This window comes from Camarhynchus parvulus, chromosome 1A, assembly GCF_901933205.1.
Source record: "Camarhynchus parvulus chromosome 1A, STF_HiC, whole genome shotgun sequence".
In the NCBI taxonomy this organism is placed as follows: Eukaryota; Metazoa; Chordata; class Aves; order Passeriformes; family Thraupidae; genus Camarhynchus; species Camarhynchus parvulus.
The window spans coordinates 61,711,125-61,730,723 of record NC_044586.1 but is presented as its reverse complement, the minus strand read 5'-3'; the positions used below and the strand labels follow the sequence as shown (position 1 = coordinate 61,730,723).

The 19,599-nt window shown below is 38.2% G+C and overlaps 1 protein-coding gene across 4 annotated transcripts in view; it reads left to right on the top strand.

Moving 5' to 3' along the window:
• SEMA3A (semaphorin 3A) overlaps positions 1 to 19,599 on the top strand; it is a 322,318-nt gene that overhangs the window by 211,687 nt on the left and 91,032 nt on the right. For all 4 annotated transcript variants that reach the window (XM_030961129.1, XM_030961130.1, XM_030961132.1 and 1 more), the window contains one exon: positions 11,893 to 12,012. In XM_030961129.1, the coding sequence (XP_030816989.1) occupies positions 11,893 to 12,012 (120 nt within the window). The remainder of the gene's footprint in view (positions 1 to 11,892; positions 12,013 to 19,599) is intronic.

Below are 19,599 nucleotides of genomic sequence, written 5' to 3'. Positions count from 1 at the left end.
GTGATATTTTGGAAAAAACATAGTTGGCTATAATTGAACACGAGTCCCTTTAACTCATTTTATTACTGTTGTTGCCTTAGGGAATATAGAAGAACATAGAGGCAGAAAGTAAAAGTAATTCTTTTCATCTGTTATTGTAAACAAAGATCTGAAGAGGGAATCAAAATTGAATATACAATGCTGGCTGGATCTAGAAAGCATGTTTCTAAATTCATCTGACAGGCACAATTTTTCCAGTCAAATTACCTCTGGCCCTTTGGGTGTGCCAAAGAGAAGTTCATTCCTTTCTGTCAAGGTTCTTCCTTTGGAGGACATCTACAGCCAAGTCTGCAGCTTTTCTCCCACCAACCTTCATTGCCATCCCTTTTTCCTTTCTGGCTTCCTGTCTCCAGCACACCAGTAAAATTCTTTACCAAAGCCTAAAGACCCAGAATACCCTTCCAGCCTGGGGAAAAGGGAAAGGTCAATGTCCCCTGAGAAGAGGGAGGAAATTAGTAAAAATCCAAACCAACATGTCTCAAATGAGTTTGGGGACAGAATATATTCTCAGCACAACCTACTGTAAGAAGAAAAGTATTTTTTTGTGACATGTGTGAGATAAATAGTGCTGGATCATATTCCTTCTTACTCTAACTGTTCCAGTTAAGATGCTGGGTTTTTCAGCTTGAGGGCTGCTCACCCCTTCTTTTTGTGGACACAAGATTCTCTAATGTGGACACAATTTCCTACCAAAGCATTCTTACCATTTGGGAGATGAGAGAGTGAGACATTTGTAAGCAGTGCACAGCTGTGCATAGACTACATACAAAAGAGAAAGATGGGGGGAAAAAACCCCTCAAAACCTTCAATCACTTCACTCAGAGGTAAACTGGGCTTGGTAAAAAAGGAGTCAAGGACATTGGAATCTTTCAAAGTCCTGTGGAGCTCTCAAACAGACCTGTCCCCCCCAGGAACTTCTGGTTGTGCCAGCTCCAGTTCTTGGTTGGACCCCCACAACACACCAGCTTAAAGCCTCATTTATGGCTTATTTCAGATGTTGATCCTACAGCTTGTGTTCATTAGGCATTTGCATATATTTCTTTCTATGAACTGACCAAGGAAAATCAGTTACTGTAAGGTAATAACTTGTGTCCTTGTACAGAGGAAGAATTAGGTTGGCTGTTGTTCATATTTTCATATTTTACCCATTTATGTATCATGGGAAGTCATTTAAATCTTTCAGTATGGGGAAAAAAATGATATAGATCAAGGAGAAAGCTAATTTTCCAGTTTTGAGTTAATTTTTCTGTTATAGGTGTGACTGTAGAAATTTGCTTCTGAAGGGAATTTAATATGCAGCAGATTTAATTCAGTCTTGCAGAAATGTTGTCTTTGTTGCTTTCAAAATACAGAGTTAGAAGAGGGAAAGTAAAGGAGAAATTAAGGAAAAAAAATCTTCCCAAAGTTATGGGGTTTAATTTTCCATCAGTATGTGTTCCTCATGAGCCCTCATTTGGCCTTGGCAAAGTCTGAGAATTATTTATGGATGAGTTTCCAGCTATTGCTATTTCAAAATGTTGTTGGGTAATTCCATGTTATGATTTACTGCACCCCAAGATGGACAGAGTAGATTTATTCTTCATACATTTCTTTCCAGAAAAACACATTAACTGGATGACTGGTAGAAATTATAGATATGTTCTGTCCCTGTTTTGTTTCAGGGCTTCAGTCTGAAGCTCATGAAGTTAAAGAAAAGCCTTTTCTTTGGTGCCAGTCACTATTTTTTCTTACATTTGCTTCAAGTCTATTTTCTTTTTGATTATCTATTGTTTCAATAAAAGTTAATTTTAAAATTAAGGAAAGGTTTGCTCTGAAAAAACACGTCGCAGTTCCTCTATACTCAAGATGTGGTCACTATAGTACTATTAATTTAGGCCACAACATAATTTTTTTCTGTAGTTCTCTTGCTTACATATACCAAAAATAGGTCTACTAAATTTCTCCCTGCTGCACACAAGTTAAAGTATTGTCTTTTTTCTTTTGTAGTAACTCAGAGAACTAAAGGGAAAGTTCTCAAAATAACCTAGAAAATAATATGCTATTTTTCCTCTTACTTTTTTGTTTGTTTATTCTGCTTCTGACTGAATGGTGGAATCTCTGTTGTTTTAAATAATCAAATAATCTCTTATTCCTTTAGGAAATTCCTTTCGGATTAACATTTTCCAAAAGCTTTAGGTTACTCTACATGCATCATAAATATATGTATAGACAGAGAAAAAAATCCAACCAACAAAAAGATAACAAAAAACCCACCAAAACCATTCAATAAATTCATATTTCAGCAATTTCACTTGGGTGCCAAGTTTTTACTGAGTGGGAATTTTAAGCTTCTGTCACTTAAGTTTCTCTGGTTCAGCCTCACTCTGTGGTGTCAAAGCAGTTTAATATCCCCACAGAAATTTCCAGCTTCCCTCAGTAAGACATGTGTAACCTCCTAGAGTAGCTTACACAGTATTTATTTACAGTCATACACACTGCTAAGCAACTGCCCCTTGGAGATGCCACAGCCTTTTGCTTCATTTCAACACTTCATGGCTTTACCTTCACTTTCAACACACAAGCTTGGAGTGTGCTTATCTGAGGTGGCTGTGAGTGGAAGTCATTAGAGAATATATCTATACTGTGCTGAAGAAAAAAAAAAAGAAAAACAAAAAGGCAAGCTGACTGATCTGGAGCCTCAGTACCTTACGTGCCTGTAACAGGCTTGGCAACCTGTTTGTCTGAAATACTCCACCCAATTAGCAGGTGTTGATCCAATTCGGAAAGGAGGGGTGTAATCTGATTTCTGCAGGAGACAGGTGATTACTCCACCCAGATGGAAGAGATAGATGAGAGAGACTCCTTAGATCTAGGCTGTGGTTGCAACTTAAATTGCTGCTGGGCTTGGTGAGACTGCCTGAGCTGAAACCCAACATTAATGTTCATTTCTTTGCTAATAAAGCTGTGCTCATATTGTGGGGCAAGTTTACTCTATGGAACAAAAGGGATTTTTAAAAGTTATGGTCAGAAAAGAACTGGCTTCTGCTTGACCTCAAAGCTTCCCAATATTTTGAGTTATTTCTAAAATACTCTTCTGTTCCTTAAATAAATTTATTTTGTTCTGTAGGAAGTGCATACTGCTGAAAAACATAACAATTCAAAATAAAGGAAGCTTGCTAGAACTTATGGACAGGTTTCATGTACAACAGTCATTCTGTGCCTGCAAAACCCAAAAACCCACTTATTTGCTGGACTGCATCCACAGAAGACTTTGGTTTGTCTTGTTAACTGTGCATTAACCAGATGTAAAAAATATGACATAGTCATTAAATCAGGTATTTTGTGCTGAAGCCTTTTCTTGGCATCCCTCTAGCTGTTCACAGGTCTGGAAAATTTATTATATGCATCTTCTGAGCAAAAATTTCAGGGCTTGATCCATGTCTTGTAGTTTGAACATACTGAATGCAGAAAAAGTTGTAAAAATTTTACTTCCAAAGATCACTGGGTCAAATGGTTAGTTCTAATGACGAAGGTTTAGAGGTCTGATGTGTCAAGGGAGGCATCTACAAAGCATGGCTTCTAATGACTTCTTTTAATGGCTTCTGGATTAAGATTGTTTTCAGGATGGACCCTAGGGAATATCCCACCCAGCTCAGCTACCTCCATGCTTGGCTTTGCTGGTAAACCCTGGGCCAAATTACCAAATACCAGTGGTGACCCAGATTTGCAGGTGGGTAGTTAGAGAGGCAGGGAGACATTTTGTGTTTTGCCCTCACTAACACAAAGGCAGAACCAGAGAAGCTTTCCATCTGCTGTGCAAGTGTGCTGACAGTACAACTGTTTGCTAATATGGCTTGCAGTTTTGTGGCTTGAAGGAATCAGGATATATCTGCCTTAATTTTTTTTTTTTGGCTGGCTTTTTTTAATCATCTGCTTTCTTCACTTCTCTTGTCTTGATGCTTTAATGGTTTAAATTCATGCAGACATCCTGTGACTTGAGTAAATTACACACTTTAAATATTCTCAAGAACTCTTGTCATATCAAAAAATCAGACAGATAACAGGCATAACTTACTTGGAAAGATAACTGGGAGCACAGTATATATCTGTACACAGTGTACATCTGAACTATGCAACCAAAAATGTCTTATCAGCCCTCATCAGTCTGAAGTTTCTCAGGGCATATCTTGTCAGCCAGAGGAAAATCTAGGTATGAAACTAATCAATGGATTCCTGTGCAATTCTGGCAGTGGTTGCCATGCCTAAGAGTAGAGTCATTTATGACATCTTCAAAGGAGTCAGATCCCCCAAATCACAATACCATATAAAGTCCTGTAGATCACAGCCCTGCATAAGGGCCACTGAATCCAGGGATCTGTCAGCTTTGAAAAATTAGGTACAATCTTAGTTTGTATTGGATTTGTGTGTGTGTGTGTCCATGTGTGATGAAATGGACACTGCCTGTAAGGCTTTTAAAAATGGGGGATGTAACTATGCAGAAGTAAGTTAATAGAGAGCCTGTTCTGTAACAGAGACCCCAATACTTCAAGTGCTCAACTTGCTTCACTCACCACTGCAGAGTAGCTTTTTCAGAGGGTAGGGCTATAAAACATTGATCCTGCTAATTGCAGGGAGCAATAATGACAAAAAGGGGATGTAGATGATGGTATTGATCCCAGCTGCAAGGGGTACACAGTCATAAATCACAGTTTGCAAACATTTTCATGCCAGCCATCCTCCCCCACTCTAAAATCACGCACCTGCCTATACAGGTTCAGCGGGAAGGTTATCTCATGGAGTACAGGTGCCAGGCAGGATTTCCCCACCCATTAGGGCCTGCACACAGCTCCCAGTGCTTGGGGACTTTCCTGTTCCTGCCAGCATTACCACAATAGCTTTGCAGTGCTGTTGCCAACCAGCTTACTCTAATAAAATCAAATTTTAAAAGACCATTTCCTTTTAACAGGACTCCAATAACTTGCTTTGTTCGCTGCTTATTCTGGGTCTGGTTGAGCCAACTGTGCACTTGGACCAGTATTTTTCCAAATGTTACTGTAATAAAAAGAGGGACACAGCAATAATTTTAAAATAATGGTCCTGCATTTTACAAAATCTTGCACCCAAACAAGAGGAGCTGTGAAAGCACACATGATGCAGAGCTCACCCTGAAGAGGCCTCCTCGCCCATGCTTGCTGACATGTTGAAGTCTTTCCTGGGTCTAGCTGAGAATCCATCATCTGTGTACATGGCAATCACACGTATATTTATTGCACTAACACTTCAGAAATATTTTCCTTGAAACAATGCTGCTCCATGCTGAAGAAGATATCTGCCAGTACCGACTGAAGTGATGGCAGTCAGCAGTAGCCCACCAGCAAAAGAGAGAAGTTAAAAAGCTCCCGATAAGTCCAGAACATCTTTCAGCAGTGTGATAAATTTGAATGACAGCAGTAATATCAGGGATTACTTATTCTCCATGGATATCCCTGACCTCATCACTTGAAAATTCAACTAATGGGACAGAAGAAGGAAGAAAAAAGTAAACATAATAATTAACCTCATGCATGGGACTTTATATGAAAGCTGTCCATCCATTTTGATTTAAGACAAAACATGTATTTATTTTGCTTGTCCAGCTGTTAGATGATAGTTCTAAATCCTCTTGTCCATCCAGTTCAGACAAAATCTTATAATATTTTAATCACATGGCTATGTGGGAAGATTTTATAAAGGAAGAATGTATTACTGAGTCTGATGCTTATCTGGATTAAATCAGCAGAAAACTGTTGAAGCTAATAATACTATAAAGGATCATTTAGCCTACTACTTATTGCCCTGCATAATCTGGCCATTTGCATTTGCTGCAATATCTGAGAAGCAGTATGGACATCACTATTGGTTTGAAAAAATGAAGCCACTTTCTTAAAATAAGGAGAAAAATCTGGATATTAGTTAGTCACAGGGACTTATCTTTCAACTTAAAAAGATGTCATTAAAAACTCTTTGCTGCATTAGTAATCCAGATCGAAGGACGTAACTTCCAGGATTCTGGAGGAGAGATAATTACTGGAAACTCATAAAACCTACCTAAATTCTGTTTTAATTTTCATACGCGGAGCAGATGTTTTGACAGATGGATGGACTTTATTTTTGTAACTGTCCGGGAAAAGTCTGCATAACACAGCCTAATCAGTGTTACATATCTTTACTGTTTGTTTTTCAATCTTTCTGCATTTGGCTCTTATTCTTTTGGTTGCAGACATTTTCTTTGTAATTTATTTTTTCAGGCTAATCTCTCTCTGCATAAGCCCTTCTATCAACTCGATATATAAATATCAGAAAACCCTTAAAAAATAAATCTGCATGTTTGGTTTGTAAGTCAGATACATTGATCTTCATATAGTGGGTGCCTTTCTGGAAAACCTAATTAACACTTTATCTCCTCTTCAAGACAGGCCCTCTGCCCTTACAGCTGCTATAGAATTTGGAATTAAAATTTTGAGTTCCCATACCTGTCCAGACACACTGGATCTCTTTGACTTTAATTCACACTCTGAATGTAATTGACAATCTAATAATTTCTTGACTTGTTTTACAAGTAAGACTTTAGCACAGGAGAATTTGCAGCTGAGGTAGTGCTGTGGCTGCATTACCATAGTATGGTGCGAATTCTTTTAGCCACTTTAATTTCAATAAATCATCAGCGTGGAACTGAGAATCTGAACCCCACAACTTCTTCAGTCTAGTCTAGAGGAAGTGTAAAAAGGTTTTTGGTACCTGAAGTTCAATCCTTTTTCTCACTCAGGAATGCCCAGTGAATTTTTGGGGCATGCTCCCTCAGGTGGCCAAACGTACCTGTTAACTCCCAGATGCAAGGTAGAATGGCTCCAGTTGGATACCCTGGTGCACTTATGCACCAAACTAACCCCAGGAAACCTATGGGAGCTGCTTGGGCTTTGGTGAAGATTATGGTCCACATTCCTTCAAACAAAGAAACAAACTGGATTGTGCCTGAGGTTTGTGGTGACTGCTTCAGCTACTGCACATGCCACCATTTCTTTGGCCATCCTTTGGAGGTTGTTGGCAATCATGCAATCACAACTGTTTGCAGACACAGATCCAGCAGATCCAGCCATATACATGGAAAAGTAGCTATCTAAAGAAGTTCTCTGTGTCAGAAAAGAGAAGAAGACCTTGCAGGCTGTGCTAGAAGGTCTCAGATGTGATGTAGGGATTTAGTTTCTTGGATTTTAAGATAGAAGCACTTCTGTACAAGGCCAAAGGCAGAACCTACAGCTCTTGTGGAAACCTTAGGGCATTTATTGAAATATAAATGAAGATTAATCCTCTCCAGGGGTAGGTAGATAAATGAATGGGTATTTTTGAGGACTGCAATAACTCCCACATGATGTACCTAATTTTCCCTTTGAATATCTACTTCAAACATTCTGTGCCATATGCAAGCACTCATGCTTTCTGCTCTATGTATGTATATATAAACTCAACCTTTAGGGCATAAACCAGTGTTTAGCTTCATATAGACAAGAAAGGTTTCCTAATATTAAGCTACTCACTATAATGAAAAAGATTATTAGGAGCAAGAATTTATAATGATTCACTGTGATGATCCCAGTGCTCCTCTTCTTTAACATTTATTTTCATAACTCATCCAAGTAATACTTTCCTGCCTAAACAGAACTTTTCAAACCTTGCATTAATTCGTATTCACATTATTAGGCTAAAAGTATTTAAACTCCCACAACACCCTGATCTCGGGTTTGAAAAAAACTTATTTCCACATGGAAAAGAATATTTAAAGTCTGGTTTTCTTTCTTCATCTGTTTTACTTGACAAAGAACAATATCCAAAGGGTATGGATATGTCCAGAATATATTCCCTTTGAACAACATCCCTTTCTTGGGGAAAATAAAAATGGATGCAAAAGCACTGGATGGCTGGACTTGCACACAGCACAGCGTTGAACTTTCCTGATAATTTTTTCCTCTCAGCTTCTGCCTCTGGGTTACCTCCTCTTCCTCTGGTGGGTGCTTTCTACTGTCTGCTGTCTGCTGCATTTTGTATTTTGTGAGACACTACATGCCTTTCATTGCCTTTGTCTCCCTTCCAGTGGCTTAGACTCTGCAGTCCTACAGTGCAATGCCTCGTCCTGCTGGCACAGACCTCCCCACCAACAATACAGTGCAAGCCTGGGGGTCTGGCAGGGGGAGACACTGATGCCAAGCGGGGCAAGCCCAGCTGGAGACACCCAAGGCATTCCAGGCCTCCAGCCAAGGGGGCTGGGGAGCTGCTTTGTAGTGGGGTTGACGTAGCCACCAGTGTCAGGACCAGCAGAGCTGCCTGCCAGGTTTCACAAGCCAGGGGTTCTGAATGCCACTGAAGTTGTCCTGTGAGAGCAGGAATGGGGAAACTGAATGGGGATGGGAATGGGAGTCAATCACCCAAGTCTCACATGGTGGCAGACCCAAACTGCATTCAGTGCACACACACTTTCCCTGATACCTTCTTTGTCATACCCATGTGCTGAGATTTAGAGTCTCTGCAAGTCATTCAAAGCTGTTAAAGTTGGTTTATTGCAGGCTTGTGGGAAGCTTTTTTGTCCCAGAGTCACATAAACCAGGAAAACCCAATATTCACCAAAGCAAACTCTTGCTAAGTTCAGAATATCAAAGGACCAGATATGACATTTCCACACATAATGGTGTACCTGTGCAGCTGTGCTTGAGCACAGTTAGACAAAGGAAGGAGTCTGAGATGGAAATCAATGTGCCTGTTGCTATTGTTCCAGGGAGAATAGCACCGTCTCCCAGGCAGGGAAGAAACTTCACTTTGAACTTCCTGAGTTGACAAGGGATTAAATCAGAACTTTAACTTTACTTTGATGTCATTTATTGTAGTTTAATACCCCTCTTTATTTATTTTTTTACTACCATGTAAAATATATAAGGAAACCTAATCTGGTAGAGAGGTGTATGAGAATTTACTGAATAGACCTTAATGGTTCCTTTATGCAGCTATAAAACAGAGGGGAGCTACAAGAGCAGTCTGAACTGGACTAGGAACTTTAAATGTTATATAAATTTATTTGTCATAGTCAAAGGTTTATTGCTGTAGGTATTTACCTTCCCCATTGTTTAACTAGGTTGTTGTTGTATTTCTCAGACATCTAAGGTAGAAAACACCCTGTACAAGGAATTAGGAGAGCTTGAAAAGAAGGGTGAATAAGCTAAATCTGCTTTTGGAAATACATTGTAAATTTGAAGTCACTTGACTGATATTTACTCATTTACACTACTATCAATCGTGAATATTGTATGTTCAAACATGGCTATGATAGGGTTAATGCACCTTCTCCCTCAGGCTGATCTGGAATAATTCAGTGAAGGTGGTGATAGAACTTTTCTTAATTTCATCTGCAGAAATCAAAGAAGACTGCTGCCCCTAATCTAAGTAGGGTTTTTCCATCCCACCTTTACAGCATTAGCCTTCTAATACCTTCTTGCTGTGTGTTACAGATAAGCTGAATGGCCTCAGTGAGGATGGTGTTAATGGCACCAAGGCTGTGTGTTCAGTCCCCCTGTGGGCCATTCACTGAGGAGCTGGACTTGATGATCCTTGTGGGTCCCTTCCAACACAGAATATTCTGTGATTATGTGATTCTGAGTGCATATACAGTCACAGGTGGTGCATTGCTGTAAATCAGAATAATTCCTCTGAAATCAGCACAATTTATTCACACTGGCTCTAGGTCCAGCCCATCTACTCACAGCATTTTTTCTGTGGCCGCCAGCCTCTAACACTTCATGTTCTTCAGGAAGGTAATTTTAACAGCTTTAGTAAAGGGTAGTAGTAGACCATGAAGACATTTTTAAAACCATGATACATTAAACCTGATGAGGCAAAGCACTGTCCTAGAGAAACAGTGTTGGGTTTATATCAGGCCAGATACAACTTTTAAGTGAGAAATTTCCGATTTATTTAATAATGCGCACGCATCATTGCTCAGTTTTAAATTATATGAAGTCAAAGTCAGATGTTCCATCTGAAACACAGAATGTCGGAATTCAAGAAGGGATCTATTTCAATTTTGTTAATGTTACATGAATTTGGGGTATTTGTCCATTTTACTCTTGTAGACATTGAAATTTTAATACACTCTCATGGGTTTTCCATATTTCTTAAAGCAGCAAAGAATAACAGCATTAATAAGAATATAGAAAAATGTTCTTTTATGATTTATTCCCAGTATTTGCTTAGTACTCTACCATATGACAGAGGAAAGCAGTCTGTGGATAAACATAAATATAATAAATGTATGCTCATGTTTATACTTGTGTGTGGGAAGAATAAGAATGGACCAGAAATTCTGTGTGTTTTCAGTAAGAAAGGTCAGAATGGAAAGAATTAAGAGTAACATCGATCTCTATTTCTTTCAATTTCCTGTTGGATTACTTTAACTATCTCTATGTTTTCTCTTCCATCTCTGTTGTAAAGATAACAGCAGTAAGTCAGGGCTGCAGTAAGATCCTGGATGCTTTTCTCTGGGTGCTCTTTTTAGTACATTGCCATTATCTGTTATGCAAATATACAATAAAATTGTAAGAGCAATGTCATTCCAGCACAGTCCTTTGTGTGAGGCAGGGAATCAGTGTTTCATCTGTGTAAGTTCATTGCTTCTCCCTGTGGAGGCCTAAGGCATGCCTCAAACTGCACATGCATTTTCCTGGCAGAGCCTTTATTTTGTGTTTGGGAGTATCTGGTTTAATTAGCAAGTGAGTTACAGAGAGGGAGGATGCCAGCCAAGGAGATTTCTGTGGGTGCAGTAGCTCAGGTGGTGCTTCCATGGGCCCTTGTCTACCTGGAGAGGTGGAGTTGAGCAGTGTATCAAAAGTCATCAAATACACAGAGGAAATTTTTCCTCATCTTAAACACAGACTTTACTGGAAATACTTAATTTCATTGTTCTCATTTTCCTTCTGTTTGAAGTCCATTTTTTTCAATTGTGTCAGCAGACTGACTTGAAGGCATTGATGTATTTCTTTTCTACATTAAACCAGATTGAAATAAAAATATTAAACAAATGGAAAAAGTTGTCGTCTTGACTATCTATTTTAATAACATTAAGCATTAATATTGACAGTTTTGTTAACAGGTACCAGATAATGTTTGTACTAGGGACTGTTAGTATTGCTATTAAGCTTTTATTTGCTGAGAACTAAAATAACTCATGACGGATAATTTGCTTAGGAATAAAGTATAAAGTCCAGGTCTTGCAAAGCTTGTATTCTAGGGGCTGTCAATGATTGTATGGAAGTTTAACATATGTATTCATATGTGTAAGACTGGCCCATAGATACAGGCAGTGGGGGTGAGGCAGCATTCATATGATTGTTAAAAATGCTATATCAATGACTTGGTTTTCATCAACTCCTTCCATCTGGCCCATTTTTCTTCTAATTGTTACTTAATTGAATACAAGCAAACAGTTGGTCCATTTTTCTTCATTATTTCATTCTGACACATTTCTGTAAATGGGTTTTGTCTTGAAAACACAGGAATAGCATAAATTACAAAGATGAAGCATGTCTGAAACAAAAACTAAGATGTTTTTTCTGTAATCTTTTCTTCGAGGTTGGATGCTTTATTAAATAGCAACCAAAGATATTTAAATGAGAAATTAAATCAGGCTATTTATTAAATGCTTAGCAGTAAACAATCTTATGAACAGCATGAAATGATCACACTTAACAAATCTGTTCATTCAGCCATATCTATCTCTAACACAGAAGAGCTCCCATTAGCCAGAATCACTGAATTAACTCTATGAATAATTTTTTTTTCTCCTTTTCTTTGCAGAGAGAATGTGCTAATTTCATCAAGGTGCTTAAGGCTTACAACCAAACCCACCTGTATGCTTGTGGAACAGGGGCTTTTCATCCAGTCTGCACCTATATTGATGTTGGAAGCCATCCTGAGGTAAACTATCGTAAAACAATATTTTTCTTTTTGCTCTTTTTAATCTTTATTGGTGTTTAGCCATGATCTCTTTCAGCCAAAATGCATTCTCACTAGTTTCTGTGGCTTGGGAAGCAGATCTGGTAAGACCTGCTCCCGAATCAGGTGCTGACTTGCTGATTGATAAATCACAGCAGTATCTCTAACTTCCCTGCCCTGCACAGCATCTCTTCCCTCAGGGGCTTAAATAAGTGTAAGTAAGCCCATTCTACCTGGCTCATGAAGTTAAAAAGCACTAGATTTTTGTAATTGAGACAAATACCAGGTATAAGAGGGGTTGTTCAGCCACTGTGTTTATCCTGGGCCCAACACTGTTTTTAGTTTCCTCCCAGTCAGTACAGTCTGACACCACCTCAGCTTTCTCCCAGCTGAGAATTAAAATAGTATCACACCTTCATAAATCCCCCTTCTCAGGTTTGTCCTAACATACTGGCAGTTTTTCATATATCACCTAGGTTTGGTTTCCTTAGTTTTTCGTGAAAAATAAATCACTCTCTTTTCACCCATTTCTTTAATCTCTTGCTGATTCTTGCTTAGTATTGCAGAATTCTTGCAGTAGCTCTTGTACCATTTTCTCAGTGACCATCATAACTAAATAGATAAGCAGGATCTTCCCTGGTAAAAAGCAGATTCACTCAAAGGAAGCCATGGGACTAGACTGGTTTTCCTGGCTGAAGATTTGACTACAATGTCTCTGCGCTGCCCTTCAATACTTTTTCTCTCCAGAGCAGCCTATCTCTTATTTTTCTGTCAAGTATGTAATATAAATTAGTCTCCTTTACTGTGTTTTCTGTCTGGCTTACATGAGTATTGCTCAATGGACTGTTTCAGTTTAGCAGTCAGACTCCTGATGTGCTTTCAGCATTTATGGATATGTTTTACTAGTGAATCCATAATTGTGTTACTTGTAGCTTCTGTGATCTTCAAAAAACCAGCTCTTTCAAGTTACCTTATGCCTTTGCAATTCAGGTTTGCAGATTTCCTTGAAAATAAAGACATCATTGTTGAATGAATGATGACTATTTGTTCTCATTGAAAAATCAACAGAGCCTTTGAGTGTTGACTTCATAGTCTGGGAACTGTTTTGCCATATGAAAATGTCTTTTGATATTTGAAACATAAATCTTTAAAATGTCCCAAGAACAAGGTTTGAAGGGATAAGGGAGCTGCAGAGCAGAAAGGGTTTTGTTCATATTCTTTAATGCTTTATTACAATGCATTCTTGGCAATTAGTGATTGTCTCTTGACCACACACGGTATGTCATTGCTTGCTGCATTAAACAGATTCTCTGCTTCCTGAGATCCATTTGGGAATTGGTAGACATATTAATTAACTCTAGTTCCGTAAGATGTGTGTCAATCAATCCTTGGCTATCTGCCAAGGGAATCTATCTGCACAGAGATAGCTCGTATGAGGTCATTTACTTCTACATTTGGCTGTTTTATTGCTGTACTATAAAACTAACACACACTTTATCAAGGATTTATAGAAAGGATGATCAGAGATGAGAGGCCAGATCTAACCTTGGTTTAACATTCTGGCTTTTTAAAGTCTTGAATCAGTGATGTGTTTGGCCCTGGAGTGAAAGAGGAGTCTTGTTTTAGTTTCTTTTTAGCAGCCTGTAACTATAAAAAAAATCAAAATTTTTGTGGGTGGGGTTTTGGTTTTTTTTTTTCATTTTTGGTTTTATTTTTTCATTTATGAAGTAAGTTTGTAAGTCTCCTTTAGCCTGAATCATTCTCATGATCCTTACTTTCCTCTTTGCAAATGAGGGAAATCAGGAGTGTGTTTATCTGAATTGCCTCAGACACCACTGGCTTTTGTTTTCTTTTTCATACTTAAAATATGAGTGAAATCATCTTCACCTGCCCTTCCAGTGGCCCAAGTTTCTGTGTCCTCTGAATAGCTGTGCAGGAGGATTTACTGCTTTCTCAGGTCAGGTCTGCCCATGTGGAGAGAAAGTGAGGCAGGCAGGATGCAGTGTACCCACCTCTTCTTGGACTTTGACAAATCTAACAGTCAGCCTGGGTTCTGTCCCTTGAAAGGGTGAAAATCAGATGAATAAATTAATTTATTAGATCTGCAGTGAAAAATAATCTGTACTTTCTCTCAGCTAGAGTCTGCTCCTTCCTCTCCCATACAACCTAGCTAGGAATTTCAAATGTGCTTCTTCTGTGGGAGTTGAGGAAGAGGAGGGTGCTTGATTGACAGCAGCTATTAGAGACACCATGAATGACGGGGATACAATCTTAACCCCTGCACCCCTGCACACTGCATCTGTGAGAGCCAGATGGTTTATGTTCTCATGTCAGACAGCAGCACTGGACGTGTCAAAGGGCCATTGCTTCCGTATCATGTTGAGTTTATACCTCCCCAGCATACTAAAGAAGGTAATAGTATAAGCAGAGACAAGCAGTTGATTGTGAGTTAAAAATTGCCATCTAAAATACTTCCTGAAGATTTCTTTTCTGCCACAACACTTGTGGAAAATTAACTGATTTCACCATCTGCTTGTTTATTTTTCAAGCACTTACAAAAGGTAAATGTGAACTGATTAGGGGAATAGTCAGGGAATGTACCTACTCTCTAGTATGACTGCTTGTTTATCTGAGCTCTGAATGTAACCCACCTGCCTGAATCCAAAGAAGAGGAAATCAGTGTGTGTGCCAAACTGGAGAGGTTGGAGAAGTAAAATTTAAAGAGAAGAGTGGCAAGTGATAGAGGAGACTCTGGAAGCAATTGGAGTAGGCTGCAGGAGGCTGGAACATGGTACAATTTTTATGACTGGGGAAAGGAAATAAATTACTTTGTATGACAGTCATAAAGTAATGGGAATATGAATTGTTATATCTGTTGAATATGTCTTTGATATGAAGCAGTGTATCACAGCCCCATTCCATACCTGAATAAAATAATTTCTGGTGATGGAACTAGACAGGTTTAATTGAGTCTGATGAAGTACAGTATCAGAAGTAATAATAAAAAGCTAAAAGGATATGAATGGCATGCTGTGCATCTGATTAAAAATGATGTGCACAAATGTATACAACCTAATATGTTGTGAATTACACCGCAGTCTGAGGAGTAAAGCAGACTAATCTTCACTTAAATCCATTCCAGATGTGTAAGCTGAATAACCACAGTATTTAGAGGGAAGAATAAAGTCAATGTTTCAATAGGCTTTAAGCACGTAAGCCATGAGGAAGCAGGAAAGAACATATTTAGAGAGAACACAGTGTGTGGATATGCAGAAAATACCTGAGGGCAGCCAAATGTAAAGCTTGATATCATCCATTTTATGTGCATGAGTTTAGGGGAGATGACCTAACACAGACACCTACACAAACTTCAGGGATCTGGGGTTGGGCAATATGTGGCATTCTGTCCTTATAATGCAATATAATACAAGAAACCAATTACCAGACAAAGCAAGAAAGTGATTAGTAAAGCTGTGTTTTGCACCCACTGACTTCTGAGGAAACAGGGCTGGATGTGTAGGAGTGTTGTACTTAACGGTTGCAAAATTAAACAAGTCAGATCTGTGCTGGAAAGGAACAAATCCAACTGCAGGGAGACACAGAGGTGCATTAAACCCCCTAGAAAATCACAACAGGATGCAGAATGCACCTGCCTATGCATGCCTGAGCAGGGGGAAGGAGCCCTGCTCCCTTTCCCCGGGGCTCCCTTTGGGGTAGTTTGAGTGAACCAGCAGGGAACAGTCCTGTTTCAGTAAGAACAGGATTTTCCATTTACTTAACCCTTACACACAGGTGGAGGTGTACAGAATGCCCTATAGTACCTTTTTTTTTTTTAATGCTCAGACAGGCATTGCAAGAGCTTTACAAAATTGTTTGCCAGATCCTCAGCAGGAATACATTAGGGTTTCTTCAGCAGAGCTAAATCACTAAGTGCTGTCTGAAGAACTAAACCAGCTTCTTTTATTGTCTCCTAATTCCAAATTTCTTGTCATTGTCCAACAGATTAAAACTCATTTTTAACCACATGAACTTAAAAGATCTGGGATTACTTTACTTGCAAGTTATTTCTCAATCAATAAAGAAGGTTTAAATTCAGTTTAGATTTATGATGTACATAAAACATTAAGTTATTGCATATGAAGTTATATAATGCTACCACCTGTAACATATTTGCTTTTTCCGGACTCTGTGTATTTTAAAAATCTTTGGTTCAGCTCATAAAATTTTGCTGAAATATTCTTTCCACTCTTTTTTATCCCTTCTTTTCTTCATATTGGAAAGAGGTCCAGAGTGCATTTCCTAAGTAATGGACATCTTGTTCTGACACATTTATGCATCTATCAGTTTGTCTCTCTGTATATATTTTGTGTATATATATATATATATATATATATATATATATATATAGTGATGGAAGAGCATTTTTGCCTGAAAGAATGGCTTTCTTTGAAGAAACACACTAATTGAAGGATCAGTGCTACTGCTGGTACTAAACATGGTGTGTTTATTTAATGTAAAAAATCTGGATGAAACAATGATTTCAGTAGTAGTGGATGTGGCATAAATTAGTCTAATTTCATTGAAGACAGCAGACCTGTGTGAGTTTATGTCAGTCAAGATTCTGAGCTGTGGTTTTTAAGTGAAACATTAGAGCAAATGGTTTTTTAAGTTAGAAATCACCTGAGGCTAGTTTTCTTTCCATCTAATTAACTGTACCTTTATATGGTATTTATATGCTTATATAGAGAAAGTTTGAAGGAAAAGGATACTGTTAAAGGATTATTCTCATTTGAGTTTGAACTGTTATGTGTGACATACTCATTCTAAGCATCACAATAATTACAGAGAAATGCCATTAAAAGATGATCTGCTTTACAGACTGCAATAGCCTTCTTTAGTTCACAGGTGCCTTAACCTTTCAAACTTCCAGATATCCTGTTACTATAGTACAGAAAAACAAAACTGAAGAGACAGAAGGCACAACTACTCATGCAGTGTAAAGAAGAGACAGGAGCACTTCTTTCCATTGCATGAGTAGTTTCACCATGGAGAAAAAGAAAACATCTCTTAGATCTTTAATGGCTGATGTACTTTGCCTTGTGTCATAAAAAGCTGAGAAGTGATTTCTGACATACAGGGAAATCCCAAGCACTAGAACACTTTGCTTGTACTGATGTTCTTGTCTGGTGCTCCACATGACACTGATTTCCAGTCCCTTAGGCTACCCTGTGTGAAAGTGCTTCACACAAAATCAGGCTCTTCACACATGTACAGTTTACCTCCACATGTTAAAAAAGAATAAATCTTGTCATAGCTATCTCCCTCCTAGCATATTTTAAGTATACAGTTTTATATACAGCTATATGTGGCTATATATAGCATATAATTTTTTTTCCAAGCCATAATTCATTGTGGCATTGTTTGGGAAGGGATGTGATATGCTTACTTTTCAATGACCAAACGTAACATTTACAAGAGGAGTAGAGGAAAAGGGCAGAGAACATGACAGTCCTTTCTCATATGAAAACCTAAGTGCATCAGTTGTTCTGGTAAGGTCTGAAAAATATTTCAGTAAGGGAACCAGGATGTGGTGCTAGAAGCTCTCCATGTTTTTAAGCACCATCGTGCAGAAGTACGCATTTCTTACAGGCTGAGTGCTATGTCCCAGAATGGCACCTCTTGTTACGTTGCATGATCATGTGATAAAGTTTCAGAAGTAGGTCACCATAAAGAAGTAACCTGATTCCCATTTAAAAGACTTTTTGAAAAACTCCATAAACCCCTTTGTAAACAAATATTAATCAGGTTCATGGTTAAATGCTATTAATTATGAAGGCCTGTCTTTGAATACACTGCAGATCTCCTTTGACTTTAGCTGTATTTTGAACACTTGCTTTTCTAAAAGAGAAGTTAAACCAGGAAAACTCAGATTTTTCAAAACTTCATCCTGTCATCCCCAAGCAAAATATATTTCCAATAAACATTTATTTCCAGAGCAGACCCTTTAAAGTCAGACTATTAGGCTTTATGCGATAATTTAGCTGTCGGAATAGTTTAATTTATGAAGTAAACTTCTCTCAACTGAATAGCACACGTGGCAGCAATGGCTGATGTCTTTCCTACCCTGCACTGTTGGGAAAGTCTACACAGCTGCAGCAGATATTTCATCCTCAGAAAAGTGGAACACTAAAACCAAAAATTTTGATTTTTTCCCCCCCCAAGTATCTTATTTTATCAAGATAAGGATCTATTTCTTAATAAAAATGATAATGCATACTAAACTGTTAATGTAAAAAACACAATGAAAGTATGATAAATTAAATATGTAGCGACAGTTTTTTATCCTGGTAAATTCTGTTAAGGAGGATGTGCCTTTTTGACAGCTGAATGCTTGACGACTAGCTGATCCATTTGACCTTCCATTTTCCTATTTAAAAGTGTATTTGTAAGAATAGAGATATTCCAAATCATAAGTATGCAAAGGATGTGGCTCAATATCTTAAAATTCACATGTGGTACAAATACCATTTTTGGAAGTAAAGTATTTAGCAAAGGGGTCATGCTTTAATCACTGTCAGGAAATATGAACATTGTAGGTTTTCAGCTGTCATTTAATGCATCCACTCCTGCCCTTGCGTATTTCATAATTACACCCAAGTAATTTGGAATATATTTATGTCTAAAGTGACAAAGTCAGTAATTATGTCTGCGGCTCACTTTGAGATTTACAGGTTGAACATTTTCATGCAGGACATGAAATCAAGTTTTAAACTAACACAAGTGAGAGCAGTGTGGTGGCTATTTTATTTCTTCACCTTTATTCCTCAGACTACATGGCTGAGGGTAAAATGGAGGCACGGTTCTTTAGTAAGTCATACTGAGGAGAGGTATAAGATATGATGAAAAACAGAACAAAGACATGGAATTTACAACTGCAAGGGCCATTTGTTGCACAGCAGAAACCACTAATGAAACTCTAATCACTATTCAAGTCTGATCATTTCAGCTATTCAGCAACTTACTTTTGTTTAGGACTTGATAAATATGTCCAAATTGCTATGGCAGACCTCCCAGTTTATTCTTAAGAAACCAAGCCAAGCCAAACCAAACTGAAAAAAGAACTCCAGAACAATATTATTTTAATATTACTTTATACAGATTTTGAAAGGAAATGTAAGTGGAAATCACTGTGCAGGTGATGTTCCAGCATTCTAGAGTTTGGTTTTAATTGAAACAAGTAAAAGTCTTAGATGAGGGAGAAATAGTGAGGATATGGTCTGGAGACAGTGTTGGTGTTTCCGTGGATCTGGTCTGATCTCTACAGGTATGCAGTGGCACAGAAGTAAGCTTGGAGCTGGCAAGATACTGCATCTTGTCCTGCACTGCTGGAAAAAAACAACTCTAACTAAGAAATTGATAACATAGAATGTTTTTTTCGGTTTTCCCCAATACAGAAAGGGTCAAGTGTGAGTAATAGTTTGAAAAACTATTTGAATTAAAATTTGAACTAAAATTGGAACCCCCATCTGCCTAATGAGAGGAATCTCTGCAGTAAAAAGCTTCCAGTGA